At 38.9% G+C, this 22,385-nt stretch overlaps 2 protein-coding genes across 2 annotated transcripts; one reads left to right on the top strand and one right to left on the bottom strand.

Annotated features, from left to right (window-relative positions):
- Positions 1-819: 819 nt before the first annotated feature.
- smarcad1a (SNF2 related chromatin remodeling ATPase with DExD box 1a) lies at positions 820-15,615 on the top strand. Its single transcript, XM_079252152.1, has 23 exons — positions 820-1,249; positions 1,918-2,056; positions 2,258-2,384; positions 2,634-2,703; positions 2,816-2,910; positions 3,032-3,136; positions 3,906-3,984; positions 4,072-4,721; positions 5,274-5,470; positions 5,970-6,060; positions 6,675-6,774; positions 9,169-9,228; positions 9,421-9,496; positions 9,640-9,775; positions 9,999-10,130; positions 10,990-11,085; positions 11,548-11,665; positions 11,764-11,879; positions 12,826-13,014; positions 13,112-13,230; positions 13,525-13,707; positions 13,979-14,088; positions 14,561-15,615. Exons 1-23 carry the CDS (start codon positions 1,144-1,146, stop codon positions 14,620-14,622), a joined length of 3,156 nt encoding a protein of 1,051 aa, XP_079108278.1. The 5' UTR covers positions 820-1,143; the 3' UTR covers positions 14,623-15,615.
- Positions 15,616-16,271: 656 nt separating this feature from the next.
- prf1.5 (perforin 1.5) lies at positions 16,272-20,883 on the bottom strand. The gene is made up of 5 exons (XM_079250955.1): positions 20,634-20,883; positions 20,141-20,413; positions 19,699-19,970; positions 19,041-19,182; positions 16,272-17,356 (listed from the first exon to the last, which is right to left on the bottom strand). Exons 2-5 carry the CDS (start codon positions 20,405-20,407, stop codon positions 16,469-16,471), a joined length of 1,569 nt encoding a protein of 522 aa, XP_079107081.1. The 5' UTR covers positions 20,408-20,413; positions 20,634-20,883; the 3' UTR covers positions 16,272-16,468.
- Between the last annotated feature and the right edge of the window lie 1,502 nt (positions 20,884-22,385).

The raw sequence follows: 22,385 nt of genomic DNA, 5'->3' as shown, positions 1-22,385 counted from the left end.
CGTTGAAACTTGCCAAAAACTAGTTATGGCCCCTGTCAATAACAGTTTAATAGTCAATAAATACAACAAAAAATATCTCTAAATGGCTAATGGCTGCAGTTCATTCAAGGAATTATTGGCAATCTATCTTAGATGCATGTTACCAAGGTACAACTACTTCTGAATATTAAGATTATATAGAATGCACGCTATACATTTTGTTTAGAAAAAGTGACATTGAAATATTGACAAATACAGAGGCAATACGTATTTTGTTTTTTTGTCAGTAAATACGTTATTCCACATCACTGGAGTGATGTAAGGTAGCCTACACTCTGTACAGTATGACTTTTGAATGGAGTCAGGTCACTTTAAAGTAGATTCAACGTCTCCATAACAAAAATCATACAATAATATTTTTTAATAGTTCAAAGTCATAAACATCAATGGAAATTAGACTTTGTTTAGTTTAGATAAACTGAACTGTACATATTGACAAAACCATAAATCGTCTCGTATTGCAGTGCACCTCTTCGCCTGCATTTGTAATAAATCCTTCAAAATTAACTTTTTTCTTTACGTTACATCGGACCTAATTTCAACTGTTATTTATCTCTCACGTTGCTTTGATTACCGAGGGGATAAACTGCAGCCCGGTGACACCGAGAGAGCTTCATGTCGGGCCATAGACTGTATAAGTGCCATTTAGTAACACTGTATATAAAAAAAAAAGAGGGTTGAGCGTGTGCAACGGGCGCGCTCCCGCAGCCTTTTCGTTTCTAGCATACCATCCATTCTTGACACAACACCTAGGAAAGCATACTCTCGGGGGTTGCTAGAGTTAGCGGGAAACCGGCCCGCTGTCGGGATAAACCGAACATACAATTGGGCATGTAATAATCCTCTCCTTCTTCGTTGAAGTTGTGAGATGTCAGTCCTGTTTTACGCTACTTCTATTTAAAACGGACCAGTGATATATATTAGAACTGACGTCTGTGTGCAGCATTGTGTTCCCGGCCCCTATGCTAACATCTGACGTTACGTTAGTTAGCTGGATTGTCACGTTGGCTAACAGGCATGCGACTACATAATACAGGAAAAAATACTACCGGCTAAGGCAGACAAAGGACTGCCTTTTGTTTGTCACAAAGAGCACTAGCTGAAATGAGTCTGTTTAATTTAGACCGTTTTCGTTTCGAGAAGAAAACCGTGAACAAAGACCAGGTTTGCGGGTCCAAAAGTCCCGAGTCTGAAAAGGAGAACAAACCAGGTAATAAGTAGCAACAATGTAAGCTAACTTGCTTTGCTTTTAGCCAGGTGTCAGACAGGCTGTGTCGTTTGTGCGGGAGCAAAGGTGATGTTTACATGCTGAACTTTGGTGCAGCTGAGTGTGACTACTCCCCACAACTGAGAAAAGCGGTGACATTAAAATATTTCAGTAGTAAAATTATGCTTCGGTGGTTCATCTAAATTACACAAAGAAACCACTGGCAGTCTGTCAGCAGCAATATTTTTTATGTAGTCTTCGCTTTACATCAATCCAGGATTACAGTTAATAATGTAATGCGACTTGGGGTCTCTGCAGACCTAGTCTGTTTAAATGGAGACAAAAAGCCACCTGCTTTTATGGTCTTGTACCATTGCACACCTGTCCTCTGAAATCTCTTTATGTTTTGAAGAGGCCATAGTGATTTTACCTGCAGCCCTTGGGGCACAGAAAACTTCCTATAACTCCAAAAGAAAAATCAATACTGAGACTCAAAGTGGTCCTGCTCTGTATGTCAATATGCTTTGTATTATATACTAGAGCCAAACAACTAAATATTTATTCAAAATGTATTAAGCAAGTTAAATTAACGTTTGTATGTATGCTAGACAACATGTCTTGACAAAAATCTTCCTCTCTTATATTGACGTGTCTTCTAACATATTTTCCAGCCAAGATGAATCCTGTAAAGGCCTTATCAAAGTCTCATACACGGGGAGTGGTTTTTGAAGATGTCTCGTCTATCGATTTGGATGAGGATGACGTCCTGTCTGAACCAAACACCAAAGTATTATTAACTAAGAAGTCCAAGTAGGTATTTTCATGTGTAAATTGTCAGTCATACAAAACATGCTAATACCTAATATTTTATCTTTTAAGCATTTGGTATTATGTTTATTATGATGAACGATATAACATCTTAATGACATAACATCTTAACTTGTTTTTATTTTCATGCAGATTAAGACTTTCTTACAGACTTATTTTTTTCATGTTTTTTTTCTCTTGAAGGAGTCCACCACAAAAGGCATCCAAACACAGAGCATCAGCCTGTACAGAGGATGAAAATGAACTTGAAGACAAAGTTAACAGGCTATTGGAGATGTTTCCTCTTTTGACAAGAACTGAGCTAGTAGAGGTGAGATGTGATAATACAAATGCTGTGCAACTTAGCAAAGAGACCAAGAAAATGACCACAAAAGATTACACTAGCCATTTGGTGAGATTTACTTTAAAATGTTGGCCATTGTGAAATGTGAATTGATTCCACTGTAGATTAAATGTCTTGTGACAATAGATCATATAATTAACCTATCATTCTGGTAGACGTTGGTATTTTTAGCTCCTGATATTGTCTTGTTCAAGACACTGAGTTCTCTGCTGCCAGGTCATTGGGAGAACTAGTACACTGGAAGGAGCTATAGCTGCCATTCTTATACAATTTGATGATAAAGAAGGTACGTACATAATACAGTTTTTTAAAGCACATAATGACTATGCTAACTGTGTATGTTCTCAGACTAATTTCTTAGTGTCTTTTGAGAATTGTCCCTGTTTTTGTCCACTCAGCTCCAAACAATGGCAGAAAAAGAAAGCAGGATGAATCCAGCTGTTCGCAAGATAGCGGTGACATTCAATTGAGCAAAAAGAGAAGGCCATCAGCGGTAAGATCGCCAATTCTACTTTAATGGTTTTAAATGGTTTTATTTAATGTTTTTTTAAATGCTAATCTTAGCAGGAAATTGTGAATTAAGGCGATCTTGACTCTTTCATTGAAATTGAAAGGTATCTGATGATGAGGAAGAAAATGAGGGGACAGCACCTAGTTGGGAGAAGCAAGAAACCATGGTCGGAAAACTACAAAAAAGGTTTCCTGACCAGGATAAGGAGGTGAGGATAAGAAGAGTCTGTAATCTTTTTATGTGGGTAATTTGTGGCTAAACTGGTTCAGTTAATTCTCTATAACATAATGAGAGAGTCTGCGTTTGTGTTGTCACATTTAATATAATATAATTGTCTTTCACCCAGAAAAAGCAAAGTGTTATAAGCCCCTTTTTAACCAGCGTGTCCTGGTTGGTTTGGTACATTTTAGGGGTGGGACTCTTTTTTTTCTGTCTTTCTCTCTCTCTCTCTCTCTCTCTCTGTCTCTGTCTCTCTCTGTCTGTGTGTCTCTCTTTTTCTGTACCGCTTAGTCTGATTGATCAAACTATTTGTTCAGATTGAACAAAATAGGAGGACGGTTTGAGATGAAAAATCTGGTAACCTTCCTTCCCAGTTTTTGTCGATTAGAAATGTAAAAAAAAATTGCATACTGACTCAAACTGGAACTGTTGGTAGTAATGGGGTATTACTCTTTTCTTTAAAAAAAAAAACAAAAAAGAAACGGTAGTCAAAAGAAGGGGGAAAAAAAGCGTTTATATTGTATAACTTTGTTGAAGGTAACTTATCTATTATATAAGCTGTTTCAACATGTTAAATAAAAAAAAAAAAAAGGAAAAGATACATATAAGATGGAATATATTTATTGGTTTTAACAAAATTGCACACGGACTAAATAAGTAAAGAATGAGACAAAGATTATTGCAATATTTAAGTATGTTTCTTGTAAACGAGGGTATTTAAATTTAGTTCTGATGCTGATGTGATTCGTTTGCTGTAGGAGCTGCGGTCTGTGCTACAGGAACATGACTGGAATGTCAAAGAAGCTTTGCAGGTTCTACAGATGTTCTCAGACACAGGTTTGTGCACATGTATTTGAATACACAACCCGTAAAATATGTTTACTAGAACAAATTCACTAATTTATTTTTTATATCTGTCATCAGATAATTCAAGTTTCAGCTCAGCTGAGTTAGAAAAAAATAAATTAAGTCAAGACCACAAAAGTCATGAAGAAGGTGGGAATAGCAGAAATCCTAAGGATTCTGAAGACCATAGAAATGTAAGTGAATCAGCAGAGGACAGCTCAGAAGACACAGATTGTACCATTGACAGTGAAGACGAGTCAGAATCTGAGAAAAAACATTCCAAAACAAAAGATGTTAGCTCCACTCTTTCTTCATGGATTACAAAAAAACCTGTTTCCGTGTCTTCATCCTCTGTGAAACTGACAACTACCTCTTGCTCGCCTAAGACAGCCTCTACATCCTCAATATCCCAGACTTTATCCAGATTTACCAGTGAGACTAGCTTAGCTAAGAAACAGGCAGCTGAGAGGAAGATGAAGGCGCGTGCCTCAGAAGAAGTTGTCAGTTCTGAAGGTGAAACCGACGACGAGGAAGACTCCATAACAAGTGAGTTTGACGATTCAGACGAGGAGTTGGATCGTGAAGATGGCATGACGGAGTCAAAGAAGGAGATAGTAGATTTCTTCCAGAATGCATCGATAGATGAGCTGTCATTGATTGCTGGGTGTTCCGTTAAGAAGGCCCTGAAGATTGTGGAGCTGAGACCCTTTGATACCTGGTCAAGCCTGGTGAGAGAATATCTGTTTATACATTTCTTAAATTTTGAGGAAAGAAATGTCACCAAAGTGACAATATTTTATCCATTTTCATGCAGTATATACAGTAAATCCTCTGTAGGACAATGAAGCACCCTGCAGTTACTGAACAGCAGCTTTTTAACTGTCTGGTATATTTGATCTACTAAATAAGATGGATACATATGGCAATGGAGCTTAACAATTATAAAGATGTTGCAATTATTGGTCAGAGAAATATTTTTAATATTGCACAATAATATGGCATTGTTATTGGCTTTTGCTACTTATTTTCAGGATGCCTTTAAAACAGTTTTTAATCATTTTTCACTTACTAAACATAGAAAACTTGTCAAGGCAAGGTGGTGATTTTTTGTGTGTGCTTTGATGCCACCAATGGGAGTTATTTGCTAAGGTTATCGTGTGTACTTCTGTGTACTGCCATGTCTTCTGTAGACACATGTATAATATTCACCAGTAGATAAAACAGAAATAGCTGCATAGCGAATAATGTATGAATTGTAACATTTTGTTGGTTTCTCTCAGTGGGATGTCTTCCATAAGGGAAACGGACTTTCAGATGACTTGGTGATTGGCTGCAAAGTTGTTCTCAAAGAGCGGAAGGTTGTCCTGGGGTTGATGTCCAAATGTGAGAAAATTTCTTCAAAAATGGTCAAGCAGGTCACAGAGGTGATGGATACTGGAACAGGTTCCATGAAACCACCCAGTGTGCTCAACAACCAGTAAGTAAAATACTCTGCTGCACATTTACTGTATATTGTACAGTTTCCCACAGACCAGGTAGCAGCTGGTGGTGCTCTACTGGTGCCGGTGAGGGTTGCAGTGTCATAGTGGTTGGTGGAGCCGGTCATTAGGGCATATGCAAAGTGTGTAAATTCGGGGATATTCAAACAAAACATTTTTTTACTTTCCATATTAAATACACACCCTTATGCTTATTTATTTTTCTTTAGTTACCTGCTGAGACAATTTTAATGCTACAAGAAGCTTTTAAATTTATTCAGCTTAATCTTATTTAAGAGGACAACTAAAAACATTTCTACCAGAACGCTGCCTGGTTTCATTCCTCACCACAACTCCATAAATGACAGGCAGGTTGGTTGAATTAGTTTATTGATACAAATACCAGGAGTTGGAGGAAAACCTGTCTTTATGTTTAAGGACAAATTCCATTTTCCTATGAAGGAAATAAAGGAATCCAACTATTCCTCTTGCTTTCAGGTTCGAGCTCAAACCCTATCAGCTGATTGGTCTAAAGTGGTTGCTGCTTCTGCATGAACACAAACTGAGTGGCATCCTTGCTGATGAAATGGTGAGACAACCAGCTGAGGACTTGGGTGAAATACTGCACTTCCAGCTTTTGGAAGAAGTTGACAATCCACTTGTGAAAAACATAAATTACCCTGAAGCTTCCTTAACTTCTTCAGACACAATGTGTTAAAAAAAAAAAAGAATCCTTCTAAAATGTCCATTGAACCACTTGATGTCAGAGTCTCTGACAAAATGAGACGCCCCAGATAAAATATATTGGAGATGAAGCTTTTTGGTAAATATTAGTTTTATGATCATTATTTGCATCAAGTCTAAATTAGTTCGTTTACTAATTGTCACTGTTTCCGCATTAAAACATGGTATAGTTTGTGTGAGCTGCAATCTTGCAGGTGAGTCCTTAAATTGGTAACAAGATGCCCAGTCGACATAAAATAGTCCAATTAATTTTTTCACATCATTCTTAGAATTTGACATGAACACTGATGTAAATTTGTTTTATGCCATTATGTTTTTAGGATTTATTCATAAGACATGTCATCTAAAAGCTGACATTCTAATGTTTTTGTTCTTGTGTGTGTGTATGTGTTATAAATCACTTTATCCTCTATTTAGTTTGTGGCCCTTCTTATGTTCTGTAATCCACCTGTTCTTTAGGGTTTGGGGAAAACTATCCAGGCAATAGCATTTTTGGCCCAGCTATTCGAGAATGGAATAGATGGTCCTCACCTCATCGTTGTGCCTTCATCTACACTTGGTATGGTATCTTCACAAATAACACTCTACCACTTTTTCTTCATGAATAGCAGGAATATTAACATATAAAATATATGTATCTGTTGTCTATGAACGTTTTCAAATTTATTTTTGTAAGGGCTAAAAAGAAAAACAAAGTTTTTAAATAGAAATCGCAAATTAAGACTTTGCGATAATCATATCATTAAGGCGGGGTCACAGTTTTACAAACCACTGCTTCAGTCATAATTCCTGTCATATTTTTGGTGCAACAATTATTTAAACAAGGATAAGCAAAAGTCCTGTTTTTTTTTTTTTTTTTAGAGTTAACAAAAGGATTTGGCTTTGGTTTTTTAAAAAATCTGGATTTTTTGTTAATTACAGCCTCAGATGTTTGTCAGATTGACATTGTCATTCATTAGCCACTTTTACTTACCGTATTTTCACGACCATAAGGCGCACCGTACTAAAAGGCGCAGTTTCAGTTATGTGCGTCCTTTCTGTATTTAACACATACATAAGGCGCACCTGACCATAGGGCGCGGGTTTTATATACCGGTACAATCCACGCCCACACTTCCCCCTTACATACAAGTATGCCTTTTTAAAAATAGAGCGGGAGCAAAACCGAGTTTGGTTGTGCTTTATTTGAGTATTGATTACAAAGTACTAACATTTTTTAATCATCAATCATCAATAGGCGCGGGCATGGTAAAACACACGGATAAAACAAGCACACAAGTGTGCGTATTTAACAATAAGCCGGGACCAAAACTGAGTTTGGTACTCACATTTTTTTTACCGGTAATCGTCATCAGTCAAACCCATCAAAGTCCTCATCCTCTGTTTCTGAATTGAACGGCTGCGCTAAATCTCCAGCAAACATGCGAGCTTCACTTTCTTCACTGTCAGAGTCACTTTCCGTGCCGTGCGGCTCCTCGGAAATGATGCCGGCTTTTGCGAAAGCGCGGACAACAGTGCCAGCAGACACGTTGTTTCCCAAGCGTCTTTCCTCCAACTCGGGCCACCTTGCCTTATGTCCACGGAAACTCAGCTGCGTCTTCTTTACCTGTCGGAGCGCGTTTTCCATCTTCCTCCACTTGCGAACCATCGATTCATTAATCTTAAATTCTCTCTCGGCTGCTCGATTTCCATGTTGCTTGGCGTAGTTGATGGCCTTCAGTTTAAACTGTGCTTCATAAGCGTGTCTTTTTGCCATTTTCAGGGTTGTTAGAAAAAGGTGTTCTGCATAACGCACATACCTGTTCTTTTATATGCGATCAACGCCCACGCCTCACCCTTTAACGTTCTCATGGTGTTCTCTAAAATGTCCGATTACAACAACAACAACAACACGCACACAAGGGGCGCACTGCACTATAGGGCGCGCTGCACATTTTGAAGAAAATCTAAGACTTTTATGTGCGCCTTATGGTCGTGAAAATACGGTAGTTATCCACCTTTTACAGCCAGTGTCAGGGAGGGGAGGCGGCAGCAGTACAGACAGGACAAAGTGAATATTTGCAAAAAACACTGGGAGAAAGTGCAAGTGACTCCTAGATCCCAGTTACACTCCGCCGTAAAGTCACATCTTATTTTTATGTCTCATCAGGCACTATGTTTTAGAAAAAACACTCAGAACAGAAAACAAGCTTCTGATGAAACGAATACTGAGTGGAGTTCCTCTAAATATTCATAAAGTTCAGATATCTGAAATTGTGTTGACCTTAAAAAAAACCTCAAAAGAATATTGGATCCATCTTAAGCCAACTCAATAATGGTTGCAGTGACATTAGATTAAAATTGTTACACTTCATCTCCCTTAATCACATGCAGTCCTTAAAACATGAGTGTTTCCATCTTTACTTTCCTTGGAAAGTTTGAAAATGATGATTTCTGTCTGATACTATGTGACTGAAGCCATAGAGTTATTGTCTATTTTGCATCTCTGCCGGCTGGAGCATGCCTGCCTGCATCTGTCCGTGTGGTATTTGGATTAAACTTTTATGCAGTACAAAAATCATGAAGACCATTTAGTTTTTACTGCAAAGACTGCAAATACATGTGTTCAAGAGGAAATGTAACTTTCAAAGTTCAGGGTTTTGGCATTTTGTACTCGGCAAGTTAAACTATTCATATCTCAACATAGAATATGGAGCGGTTCATCTATTGATGTCCTATCAAATGCTTATACTCAATCTCTCTATATAGAATATATTGTTTTGAACATTGAACAGAAGTTGGAATTTAAAAGATTAAATCTTACTCCAAATAACTATGAAGTATTTGGATTGTAAAATTGTAATTATATTTTTCCCCCCATACCTTTCAAGCTTAAATTTTGTCTTGATTTTTCAAATTTGTCCCAAAATACATCATTCTTTGTAATTCATGCTGTTTCCTCCTTCTGTTGTAGATAACTGGGTTAGAGAGCTCAAACTGTGGTGTCCAAGCTTAAAGGTTCTAATCTATTACGGTAAGACTACCTTCATCTACAGTAGCTATCATTAGCTTTACAGCTTTACAGAGAAATCCTCCAAGATGCTTCTTAGGATTGTTTTAGATATGATTGATTTATAGTGTTAATGGTGACTGTTTTAGTTTTTAACAACACATATTTGTTTTCAATGTAAATGTGTGTACATGTAAATGTGTTCTCTTTCTGTAGGATCTGTGGAAGAGCGTTGCTACCTCAAACACGACATCCTTAATAAAGCTGTTGATTTCAACGTGATTGTGACCACGTAAGCAAACGCAGACACCTAAAACTATTCATATTCTACTGTTCTTCAAACGCTGGGAAACTAAAGGAGTGTTGAGTACAAATGCATGGTAGAACCTTAAACAACTTCTCATTGGGACAAAACTTGTGTTTTTTAATTTGCAGGTATAACCTGGCCATAGGCAACGATAATGATCGCAGCCTTTTTCGGAAACTACATCTGAAGTACGCCGTGTTTGACGAAGGCCACATGTTGAAGAACATGAATTCTCTGCGCTACCGCCACCTTATGTCTATTAATGTTAGTTGACCCACTTATTCATATGTAGACATTCTTCCACATCTTCTCAGTTATGTGTTGCATGAATAGATATAGATTGATAGGTTGGTTGGAATTAGCTTGCCCTATAGGTAATCCCTACAGAGATCCACGTATAAAGACATTCATGAATTCTTTCTTTCCTGTTCTTTACATTGTGACAAATTGCATGTATCAGTTTACAGTATGTCATCTTTCCCATCAGGCAGAGCATCGCCTGCTGCTGACTGGAACTCCGTTACAGAACAACCTCCTGGAGTTGATGTCTCTCCTGAACTTCATCATGCCTTCTATGTTTTCCAGCTCTACAACACAGCTCTCCAAAATGTTTTCGATGGTAAGTTTGTCTTTGGTTCATTTCAGAATTCTTTGGACAGCAATGCCTTTCTAATCTGGACAGCAACAAATAACTAAATCCTCTTCCTTTTTATGTTCATTCAGAAAAACAGAAATGCACTACTGTTGCCTTATGAAATAACATGTTGTGGAAAAACATCTTGAATCTGATTTGCAGGATTACTCTGATCATTATTATCCACATCTGTTCATTTTTTTCTGGAAAAAAATATTCTGATCTTTTATAAAGACATGATAAAAAGGCAAGCAGTGTAAACAGTATATTTTTCCAAAGTTCAGACATACGTTCCAATGTGGGGAAAGACGCATCAATAAGTTGCTTAATTTTAGAAAAAAAAAAGGAAAAAAAAGATCTACAAGTGCTTGAGATCATAGGCTGTAAAGATGAATTTGTCAGCTTGTAAACGGCTGTTTGCTTTGTTATCCAGCAGAGGGCATCCTAATATTGACTTGGCCCAATGCATTGAACTTCTATGACCTCTTTTCATTGGGGCTTTGCAAACTTGTGGCAGTGTTTTACAACTTTATTTCACTTCTTGTTTTATTTATACCTTTGTTTCACTTCTTGTTTTTTGACAGTCAACTTCTACAGACCCCTTTCACAAGGTTAATAAATACCATAATTAACATAAAAGCATATTTAGATATAAAACTATGCAGCTTGTTTGTATTTTATTGTTTTATGACAAAACCAGTTTAAATCATTGTGGGTTTATTTCAAATTCCTTGATTTTGAAAGAAAAATTACTTACTTTAGCTCAAACGCCTCCAAGCAGTTGCATTAAAGTGATCTTTTTTTTTATCTGACTCAAGTGTTTAATGCCACTTTTTTATTTCAGAAATCCCATGAGGAGCAAAGCCGTTTTGAGAGGGATCGCATTTCTCAGGCCAAACTCATCATGAAGCCTTTTATTCTGCGAAGAATCAAGAGTGAGGTGAGTTGCACTGAAGGAGAGACAGACCTTTTGCACTCAGTGCTCTTAGTACCTTTAAAGCAACTTCTTTCTTTGCATGATACTGCAGAAGTTGTGTAAAAGTATGAGGCACAATTATAATGATTCATTTAATAATCTGTTTCCATAAAAATACTGAACAAATTTCTGAATTTGTTACAGTAGTGGTTCTTATTTTTTTTCTGCAGAGCCCCCTTTTCATTGACAACAATAATGTCCAGCAACCCCATTTGGTTGTCAAAATGTCTGTTGTTGATTTTTTTATCATTTGTCTGCCAGCTACTTTCACAAACTTGTCCATGCTTCCCAGTTGGGAATAACTTAGTATAATGCCGAAGAAGTCTTACATAACTATAAATTCAGTGTATTATCATAAACCTTTGAATAATGAAAAAGAGTGAACACAGTGTGTCTTAGATAAGTAATGGTGTTTCTTTTTTTCAGGTTCTCAAACAGCTGCCAGAAAAAGAAGAGAAGATAGAGTTCTGCCCCATGAGTGAGAAACAACAGGTTCTCTACCAAAACCTCTTTAAAAAGTTCAAGACTGCCAAAAATGCTGAAAGTAAGCCTCATTTAAATGGCTAAAATCTTTGATCCGTTTCACAGTACATATTTGCATATGATGCAGTGCTGACATTTCTTTCATGTGCTCCTCTTCAGAGCGCGAGTTGTGTAATGTGATGATGCAGCTGAGGAAGATGGCAAACCATCCTCTGCTTCATCGACAGTACTATACCACAGAGAAGCTCAAAGCCATGAGCAAGCTCATGCTCAAGGTTACTTCTACTTCCTCTCCAGCTCTTTTTTTAAATTTTCTTTTTCATTTCACCTCGTCCGCATTTAGGGTGTGGGGTTTTATCAAAGTCAAGACGTGCTGCTGGTTTTCTTGAACTAGGCTGGAGCTGATGTATATGTAAAGTGCCCTGAGATGACGTTGTTGTGAAGTAGTGCTATGAAAACAAAGCTGAATTGAATTGAATTTTTATTTTAAGGGCATGTTCACATCAGCCTTTTGGATTCGAATCCTGCTAAGAAAGTCCGCTTCATTTGGGGAACTGTGAATACGCCAAAGAAATTCTGATTCAAACCAAAGAAGTAGACCTGGTCCGCAGGTCTTGGCCCGTTTTAAACGGACCAAATACAGGAAGCAGACGTTAAAAAAAAAAAACTCACTTCCTGCGTTTAGCATAGCATTGCACTGTGGGTACACAGCCACCGCGTTGTCTTCTGCCTCGTCTGTTGTTCAGACTGCGGCCATTGTTGCAGTGTATTTCAGGATAGTATCTTATGCAGTATTTGCATAAGACAAAATAAAAAACCCAAAACAGGTAAGTTTCATCTCCATGTAAGTGGAGGAAACAGTTTTCTTCTTCACATGGGTCTTGTCCTCTTTGCAAAATATTAGTGCAGCGCCACCTTTGGTGAGAATGGGGATATATTATTTTAAGGGATTGGCTCATTTGACCGAAGTGCCGTGTGATCACGATCTTGGTCTGAGCCAAGTCCCCAATCGGACCGAGTCCAGCGGACTATCCTGATATGAATGCACCCTAAATCTTCTTACTAAGAAACTATTCAATGTTGTCTTCCTAAGTGCCCTAAAGTCTGCTGGACCAACTTTTCATTACTTTGCTCTGCAGATTTTACTTTTGTAAAATTTAAGAGTAGATTTTTTTTCATGGTACCATGTTAAATTCTTGATTCCTTCTCGCACCCCGGCAGGAACCAACACACTTTGATGCAGATCCTGTTCTCATTCAAGAGGACATGGAGGTTATGTCTGACTTCGAGCTGCATCGTCTCTGTCAGCAGTACTCCTCCATAAATTCCTATCAGCTTGATAAGGATCTTCTGCTTGACTCTGGGAAGTTCCACCACCTTACAGAACTTCTGGCCTCACTTAAAAATAAAGTAAATAATGATCCTAAAAACATTTTTATGGTGTATCAAGAAGTACATATTACCTCATATTTATACTGAAGATTCTAACTTAGCTTTGATTCTGCAGGGAGATCGAGTCGTGTTGTTCAGTCAGTTCACCATGATGCTTGACATTGTGGAAGTGCTGCTGAAACATCTTGGTCATCGTTATGTCAGGCTGGATGGATCAACACCAATAGCTGACAGGTCAGCTTCTTGTTTAATTCACACACTGGAAACTGATTAGTCATTCCCAGAAATAAACTTTCAGTATTTTATGGGTTTGTCCATGACCTAACATAAAAAAATGACCATAAACAGGGATTTGTCTCAACATCAGGTCATATAATAGTGAAGTTTATGGTGATATGAGTATTACACAAATGTTTCATTTTGCATGCATTAGGATACAACAAAAGATATCAAACCAAAAAAATGCAGTTTGTTGTTCAGCTTACCTTCATATGTCATGTCTTCAAAGCTTTCACATTTGCTTTTCAGGATTGTGTTAATTGATGAGTACAACACAGATCCGGACATATTTGTGTTCCTGTTATCAACTCGTGCTGGGGGGCTCGGTATCAACCTCACCTCAGCAAATGTTGTTATCCTTCACGACATTGACTGCAATCCCTACAACGACAAGCAGGCAGAGGACAGATGTCACCGTGTGGGCCAGACAAGGTTAGATGTGATGTTAATGGATTTCCCTTGTACATGGCGAGGGCTTGGAATTGTAATTTGCTCTTTTGTGTCAGTGGTTTAATGGGAGCCATTGCAACTAAATGCATGTAGGATGTGAATGCACATAAAACTTAGTTTAACACAGCTAGTGTTCATTTCAATTACAGGATATCTCAATCAAAACTGTTCATTTTCATAACCTTCACCCCATTTTCAGTGCCTATTAAAATGGTTTGATGTCAGTGATGATGTGTGTTGTTGTGTGTATCAGGACTGTGAATGTGATTAAGCTGATCAGTAAGGACAGTATTGAGGACTGCATCCTGCGCCTTGGCCACAAAAAGCTGAAACTAGAGCAGGACATGACTACTGCTGAACAAGGTGAGGAGATGTGTACGTGTGAATTCTGTAACTTCTCTGGTCTTTTTTGTTTTTTTCTTCTTTTATAGTATTTTTCTGTCAGTCTGGTTGTTTTTGGTATTTATTATAACACAATGATTACTCTCTTACTTGAAATGGCTCCTAATTTTAAAAAACTATAGCAAAACTCAAACAATTTGATCACAAAATTCTTTATCTTTTATTCAGGATGGTGAATAGAAAATGGAGCAAAAGAGGGAGGTTATAATAGATACTTTTCATCATCAGTTCAGAAAGAACAGTCAATTGGGAGTAGGTTTTGTATACAGATAAAAAAATATGGAAAATAATTCAAAAGAGTTGCCTCAACAAAACAGCATATCAAGATTTAAGAATGAAGAATTTCAATGGCAGGGGCGCCTATCAGTAGTTTTGCTTTGTCTAAACCAGATAATTAGAAAAGTTACTGATTTGTTCATGAATTGCTCTGTAGGTGGAGAGGGGACCATACCTGAAGACATGGCATCTTTACTCAAAGCTTCATTGGGACTGTGATTCATCAAACCTGAAGCTGGATAGACGGGGTTTAAATGGCACTCACTTCATTCTGGGCAGTGTTCTTTGAGTGTTCTGACTGAATCTGTGTAGCTTTACTGGAGGACTGCTGCAAACCATACACTGCCATGAAGAAAAAAGAAAAAACTAGCATGGCAACTGTGCCTAAAACCATTTTCACATGCTGACAGTCTTCAGATAAAAAAGTAGTAGGAATCCAATGACCAAATAAAGAGAGCCTGCCTTCTAAAGTTTATTTGGCCCAGAAGTTGTATGAGATTTACAAGTTGTGGAAATATGAAAAAGCAGCTGTTTGGATACTTGGAGCAAATGTCTTGTAATGTACTTTGTGAAGTTGACAGAATCCGTGCAATTCTATTTCACTCACTAAGATGAAGGTGGCCTATCCTGCCAAGGAAAATTATGCCCTCCTGCAAGTCCTAAATAAATTTAATCCCACAAATTCTTTAACATTTAGTCATTAAGGTATAGTTTCAACAGTTATTGTTCTTGGGCTATCCATTTCAGCATTGCATCTTGCCACTCATTCGTTCCAGTTATTAAATACAAATATTTGCTTCCATCAAATAGTTTTGGCCTACTTATAATCTGTTGCATCATCAGAAATGCATTTAATTTCGAAGAAAATATTTTTCAAAGCTTGTTGCATCAGAAAGCATCCCATGTACTTGATGTTTAGTTTCATCCTGGTGTCATATTTTAAGTGAGTTTATCCACAAAAACCGGTCAACTTTATCTGGCTATGGCTTTATAGGTGTAGTCGATGTATTTCATTTCATTTAGAAATATTCTATACTTTTTCTCTTTTCCAGAGTATAAAACAAGAAAATAAAATGTAGAACAGAAAAATTTGAAACTATGGTGCTTGCTTCATAGTCCTTTTGTACTCTTTTAAATACCTTGAGCCAAGAAATGCATTCATTTAGAAGGCAGCTGCCTGAGTAAACTGTATGTGGCCAATGTGTTACAAGTGTTTAGGTGGTATCGTTAATGGTTTTATTAAGGTCTTTGTACGTTTTTCAGATTCAAGTTTTAAACTTAAATAAATGTTGGAATGAATTCTGTTGTGCCTCGTGATTCAGCTGCAAAAGCTTCTCAAAAGAAAACATCTCTTTATTCATATAACTATTCATACATTATATTTAATTGATAATTCTCACATAGATTGACCAAATATTCTAAAGATCTAAATGTCTAACCTGTAAAATTACATATCAGTAATGTGACTCAAAATATTTGAAGTACCTTCAGTTCTCTAATCAGATATGTGCCATTTCAAAAAGTGTATGCATACTTCTTTCTTTGGAATAAAGGTTTAATCTTTATACAATATCCTGGGAAGGCTTAAGACTATTTAAATAATCCTTAATATCACCTGCTTTTAGCCACTGCTACCATAAAAACCGCTCACTGCAGAGTCAGCATCCTGTGGGATGCATTTATTAGTTCTTCTTCAGGTCTTTCATCTGCATCCTGTTCCACTTATTTATCTACATATGGCCTTAAGAGAACACGTGGCCACTGAAATAAAACCAAAACATTAGGATCCTGAATCTTAATGTCTTTATTCCAGTATGTACCAAGAATGCACAACATCTTTGACATTGGTTCGATAATATGGAGCCATTACAAGACGTACATAAAAAAGTGACAATTTTTCTGTAGCGTTCTGCAGTTGTATTAGTGTCATGGGAATGTAAAATACTACATAAGAAAATGTGAAAAGCAATGCCGACACTGCAAGGAAAATTACAGATGGCAAGTACTTTAAAAACAAAACAAAAAAAAAAAAAATCAAAAGTCATTCATAATGTATTGGGAAAGTCTACTCAGCGTGTGGGGAGTACCGTCCACACCGGAACCCTGTCAAATGCGCATCACATCTAATGGCATAGGTCAAGTAGAGAACTCCTTTGCGCAGCTGGCAGCTAAGAGAATGTGCTCCTCTCTCAGGGTAGATGACGCACATTCCTGCGACATCGTTGTAGAGCACATCCCTATCCCAGACTTCAAGCCTCAGCACTTGACCCAGCTCCACTGAGCCAAAATCATAAGTCGCGTTCCACTCTGGGTCGTTGTTATCCATCACCGTGTCAGTCTCCTCATACATGCCACCGTAGAAGATTTTTACGTAAGCATCAGTTTTTGTGAAAGTATCAGCCCTCAGCCCTGCTGCTCTGTGGATCTCGACAGTCAGAGTTCCTCTGCCAGCCCTTAAAGGACAGCAATTATGATCCAGGTTGGGACCTGGGGAGCAGTTCTTTAATCCCAGGTGGTCCTCTTTCAGCTGATTCTCTTTGATATACTCTGTGACTGTTGTTCTCAGATTATCGCTGATCTGTGGATCCTCTACCAAATGATGCAAAGGAAAGATGGCATATGAGACCACATCGGGGTTGTCATATAGGCTGCTGAGCCAGCTTTGGTATGCTTCTGCAGGGTCCTGCTGGTAGAGGATGTCAGGGAAGTACCTCTCTCCTCCAATTATCTCAATCTTATGTGTCATAAAGCCCTGATAGAAGCCCATGCTCATATTGCCCTTCAAAAAGTTATCACACTTGTTAGAGAAGGATGCATTGGAAGGGACGAAGCCCAGGGCCATACGGAGTTCAAGATTTAGACAATTCTTGATCTCTGACTCTGAATATCCCTTCAGTGTGGCCAGGCAGGTCCTAAAGGCAGTAATTCGCCTCACCTTGCCACCAAGCTGTACCTAGCAAACACAAATTATAGAAATTAGTTCATCTTAAGTGTACCATATTTTATATACACTATTCACAAAAAGTTAGGGATATTCAGCTTTTGGGTGAAATTTCACAACAAGCCTAAAATGCATTCAAACCTGTACAGGTGAACTTAATGTGATCTTCTCTAAGCTTTTAAATGCACATGTCCAACTGTTAAATGTTTCAATAAATTTTGCACAAGTTGCTGTTCTCTAACAAGGAGCTTAACGCCAAAAAAATAACGGCAGGTGTGTGATCCTTGAATTGACCAATAAATGTCCTGGTTCAATTAGAGCTGGTGTTTAAACAGTTGTCCTCATCATGCTGTTCACATTTTGACATCATGAGACCAAGACGACACCTAACAATGGAACAACAGTCCCTTGCCATTGCGATGCTTCAAACAGGACGTTCTCAGACGGAAGTGGCCACTGAGCTTGGAGTGTCACAGAGTGTCATCAGCAGGTTGCAACAGAGATATGGAGAGACTGGAAGAGTCACAGAAAGGCCTAGAAGTGGACGTCCTTTGGCCACATCCCGTGCTGATGACCGCTACATTGTGAACACTGCCCTGAGAAACCGGATGATGAATGCCACTCAACTCCAGGCACGTTTAAGAGAGGTGAGAGGCACCCAAGTGTCACGTCAGACCATTCGAAACCGTTTCCATCAGCGTGGTCTGCGTGCTAGACGACCTGCACGGGTACCTGACCACACCACCAGGCACAGGCATCATCGTCTTACATGGGCCAGGGAGCATTTACGCTGGACGAGGAACCAGTGGGCCTCAGTGCTGTTCTCTGATGAAAGTCGATTCACACTGAGCAGAAATGATGGCCGGCAACGATGTTGGAGACGTCAGGGAGAGCGCTATGCATCAGCCACTGTTGTCACCAGGCGAGCTTTTGGTGGTGGCGGTGTTACAGTGTGGGCAGGGGTGTCCACTTGGTACAGAACTGCCCTACACTTTGTGAATGGTACAGTGACAAGCCCATACTACCTGAATAACATCATTAATCCAGTGATTGTGCCCCTACATGAACAGCACAGGCCTAATTTCATCTTCATGGACGACAATGCTCCTGCTCATCGAGGCCGCATCATCAGGGAACGGCTGTTGGAGACTGGTGTACCTCAAATGGAATGGCCTGCACTCTCTCCAGACCTGAATCCCATTGAAAACCTGTGGGATCAGCTGAGCCGTCGTGTAGAGGCTCGAGACCCTGCACCCCAGAACCTCAATGACCTGAGGGCTGCCCTTCAAGAAGTGTGGGATGCCATGCCTCAGCAGGCAATAAGTTGCCTTGTGAACAGCATGAGACGTCGTTGTCAAGCTGTAATTGATGCTCAAGGGCACATGACGAGATATTGAGACGTTCAAATTTTTTGTTGTGGTGTAACTACCATTGTTGTTACCTTTTGTGTTGAATGAATTTTTTGAGATGAGGAAATCAGTAGTGCATCCTTCTACTTAAATGTCTTACTTTTATGATATTATATCACTGTAGCATGAACATATTGCATTTTCCATAAATTTCACCTGAAAGCCAAATATCCCTAACTTTTTGTGAGTAGTGTATATATATATATATATATATATATATATATATATATATATATATTCTGCTCCATCTCTTGTGCAATATAAAGGACCAAGAAACTTTCTCTGACCTGGTGGATATAATGCGTTCCATAGGTGTCTATCAGCCGTCTGTATAAGGCTCTGTTCTGGGCTGTGGTCAAACTCTGTGGGAGTCTCTTCAAATGCTTTGTGAACTCTGCACTCAGCTGGGGATGATCGGCCAGCCTGTAGCTACAAAAACAGAAGGCATGTAGAGTCCAACCACATAATTTAGACATTTTTGTAACATTGATAATAGATAGCTGCTTATCAAGATAAATATGTGGCAAAGTGTGTGAGTGTGACGACAGATGACAGATATGAACCACAGGAAACATTTTACCCATATACTTTGTTCCCTGAAAAAGTTATCTTGTATTTTCTTTGAAATCTTATGAACTTGTTCCTTAAAACAGATTTTAAAAGTTAAAAATTATGCCTGCTTTGGAAACACAGCACCCTTGCCAGCTGTTAAATGTTAAACCATGTAATAAAATGTAATTTTCTATTTATTTAGTTGTACACTTGCATCCTTAAAAAGCAATCTCGCAACAGCTTTGGCAGCTGGGTTACATGTGACTCCTATTGTCGAGCTCTTATATGTAGGTGCATAGTTTTGTCTAACAATGCTTCACTATGTCATGATGGTATATATTAATGCACTACATCAAAATCAAACTCTTATTTTATCATTCCACTTCCTTTTACCTGTAATGCGTGCAACTGATTTCATGAATGGCGAACGTGGCTTTGTCTACACTGTGTTGCGAACGAGCAAACTTGGCCAAATCTGAGCGGCTTCCCCCCAGCACTGCCTGGCCAACGTTGTCGAGGCTCAAACCCAGTCCCCAGTTGTTGTTAACAAGTGAGCTGGAGCTGCGCAGAAGGGAGTCCACAGAGTGGTGGAGTGCGCTGGAAAGCTGCTTGCTGCACCGGCTGAAGGGACGCCAGTCGAGCACAGCAGCTGGAAGCTTCTGGGTCTGGTGAGGAGAGGAAAGGCAGGATGTTGAGTGGGAGTCAGGTGGTGGGAAGAAAAGAGGTAAAGAGTTGGAAATAACAGAGGGAAGAACAAATTAAAACAGTTTTGAAATGAAAATGAAAATTTGAGGAGAAAACTATGAAGACTTTGCAGCAGTTGTACAGTTTTCACCTGTCCTTTCTGGAAGCGGTTTGGACACAGTGTACAGGTGTGGTTGTTCGCCAGGTGAGCTTTAACATTGATGACATATGCTCCTGTCCGATGCAGGCGCACCACATCAAAACCCTCCCCTGCCAGGTTGTGGCCTGGGACGAAAGGAGCTTTCTCACACTCTGCTCCTGTGCCAGTTCGACAGCCACGGACCCTGCAGACCTCCAGCACAACTACAAAAGCCACTAGAAATGGTAGCAAGCTTCTCCATTGGTATCCTGCTTGCATGGTTACCTAAATGAAAACACAGACAGGGAGCTGGGAAAAATTACATATTTTCCCTTCAAGCAGCCGACTCCTTGTCAGACGTGTCAGTTTGGAATATTTTCCAAACATGCTTTAGTTTTGTTTGTCAGACTGTAAATGCAGATTAGTTTTAATCCTCTGTACTGTGTAATCCTGCTACAAATGGGATGCAACAAGAGATGCACTACTAAAATACATGCACTCTTACCTTCAAAAGGATTTTTTTTGCCCTTCAGATTCTCTTCTTTCTGGATTTCTCAAGCAGTTACCGTGTTTTCTGATTAGACTGGCACTCTTGATTTTATGTCTTGCTTTGTATGTTCCCCATCAATGGCACTGCTGATTGTAGACAAAGTGAAAACGGACAGAACTCTTGGTCCTGCTGGAAATGAAGTGACGGTTGAGAAAGCTTTTGGCCTAGCTGGCACGCTGTGCTGGAAAGCCTGCAGGGTGCACTCTTTGGTCTGTCCTCCGCCTTTTGAAAAGGAAGGAGTTTTCCTGTTTTGAAGCTGTGTATCCACAGCCCTCTCTCTCTCCTTCTCTCTGCCTCTCTCTCTCTCTCTCTCTCTCTCTCTCTCTCTCTCTCTCTCTCTCTCCTCCCTCTCCCTCAGGCCTGATACCATTTCCTCAGCCTGAGTGGTTTTGTTTTTAACGCTCGAGTCCCAGTTCTGTAAATCCCTCACAGCTCTTTACAGTATGTGTTTATTCACGTGTATATGTGGGGGAGGGAGGTTTTTGTGTAGTCACAAGGAAAAAAAGACAGTGGTCTGGGCACTTTTATGGGAAGTGTGTGTCTTTGTGTAGATGCATGCGTGTACAGTTCATGTCTGTCAGACTGATGTGTATTTATGTCTATATAACATCTGAGCTGGCTTGTCTCTATGCTGATAGCCTTACAAAACCATGAGGTCAGCTTTGCCTTAGTCTATTTATGTCTGTGGGTGGAATGTTAGTGGTTTTCTCAGCAAGAGCAAGGAAAAGAAGTGTCTTTTGGCACAAGAAACTTTCTTCAAATCCAGCACCAAGACATTCAATATTCTGTCCTAGTTTTTATCATAACATTGAAACAACAACAAAACCACCGTGTACTTTAGAGCTGCATTTCCGAATGAATACCCTTCACGGTCTGCTAAGCTAAAGTGGCTACAACTGCTTTGCATACAAAACTTGTCATTTAAAGTGTTTTCCACATTTTATAAAGTTAGAAACATATGTACTTTTATCCTTTCATTTGTTCTACTATCTACTCATAGTGACAAAGCAAAGTCTCATTTCTGCTGTGTTTTGTGTATTTCTGGCTAAAATATCTCACTTTACATGTCTGCAAAGTTCCATCTCCATTGGGAAAAGTTTTGAGTTGTTGTAGTCCTTTATCTATTCCTGGAATTTAATTTTCATCTATCCTTTTTTTTCCTGATATTTTATTTTCATATGTCGGTATAGTTCTGTGTTGCAGTAGAAATGTAAATCTCTTTACCAGTGACTGATGATGCGAAGCGACTGTTGATTTTTGATTGGTTATTGAACTGAGATGCAAATATCACATGAGAAGATGATCAGAAGCCACAGAACCTCGGAGCAACACAGTCTATTGACGTACGCCACATTTCAGTTAGTTTTATAGAAAAGTCTCAATTTAAGTTTCTTTTTTGTGTGACTTTTGGTTTTATTTTTTTTTTCACTATTAAAACACCAAAAGAAGAATTGGTTTCAAGCCTTTTGCTTGCTGACATGCATGTGTTGAGTGCAAAGAAGTCAGAGGTCCAAAGCAAGTAGGTCAGCCCTGCTACACAGAGGTCATGAATATGGTTTTCCAGACAAAGTGAATAAAAGGTTATATTATATGCTGTTCAGATTTGTAAGCAACAGGCTGATCAAAGAAATGAAAGAGATCCACAGTTCTTGAAGAAAATACAATCTTATGCAAGGGTGGGTATTAATGTAGCATTCTGAAGCAGAT

This window comes from Telmatherina bonti (assembly GCF_933228915.1).
Source record: "Telmatherina bonti genome assembly, chromosome: 13".
Classification (NCBI taxonomy): Eukaryota; Metazoa; Chordata; class Actinopteri; order Atheriniformes; family Telmatherinidae; genus Telmatherina; species Telmatherina bonti.
This window is presented reverse-complemented; position numbering and strand designations above follow the sequence as displayed.

Coding starts and splice junctions, on each gene's coding strand:
- smarcad1a (XM_079252152.1), top strand. CDS start 1,144: ATGAGTCTGTTTAATTTAGACCGTTTTCGTTTCGAGAAGAAAACCGTG. Junction 4,722..5,273: donor TTGATACCTGGTCAAGCCTG/GTGAGAGAATAT, acceptor GGTTTCTCTCAG/TGGGATGTCTTCCATAAGGG. Junction 13,231..13,524: donor TCAACACCAATAGCTGACAG/GTCAGCTTCTTG, acceptor TTTGCTTTTCAG/GATTGTGTTAATTGATGAGT.
- prf1.5 (XM_079250955.1), bottom strand. CDS start 20,407: ATGCAAGCAGGATACCAATGGAGAAGCTTGCTACCATTTCTAGTGGCT. Junction 19,971..20,140: donor ACCGCTTCCAGAAAGGACAG/GTGAAAACTGTA, acceptor TCTCCTCACCAG/ACCCAGAAGCTTCCAGCTGC. Junction 17,357..19,040: donor GAACGCATTATATCCACCAG/GTCAGAGAAAGT, acceptor TGTGTTTGCTAG/GTACAGCTTGGTGGCAAGGT.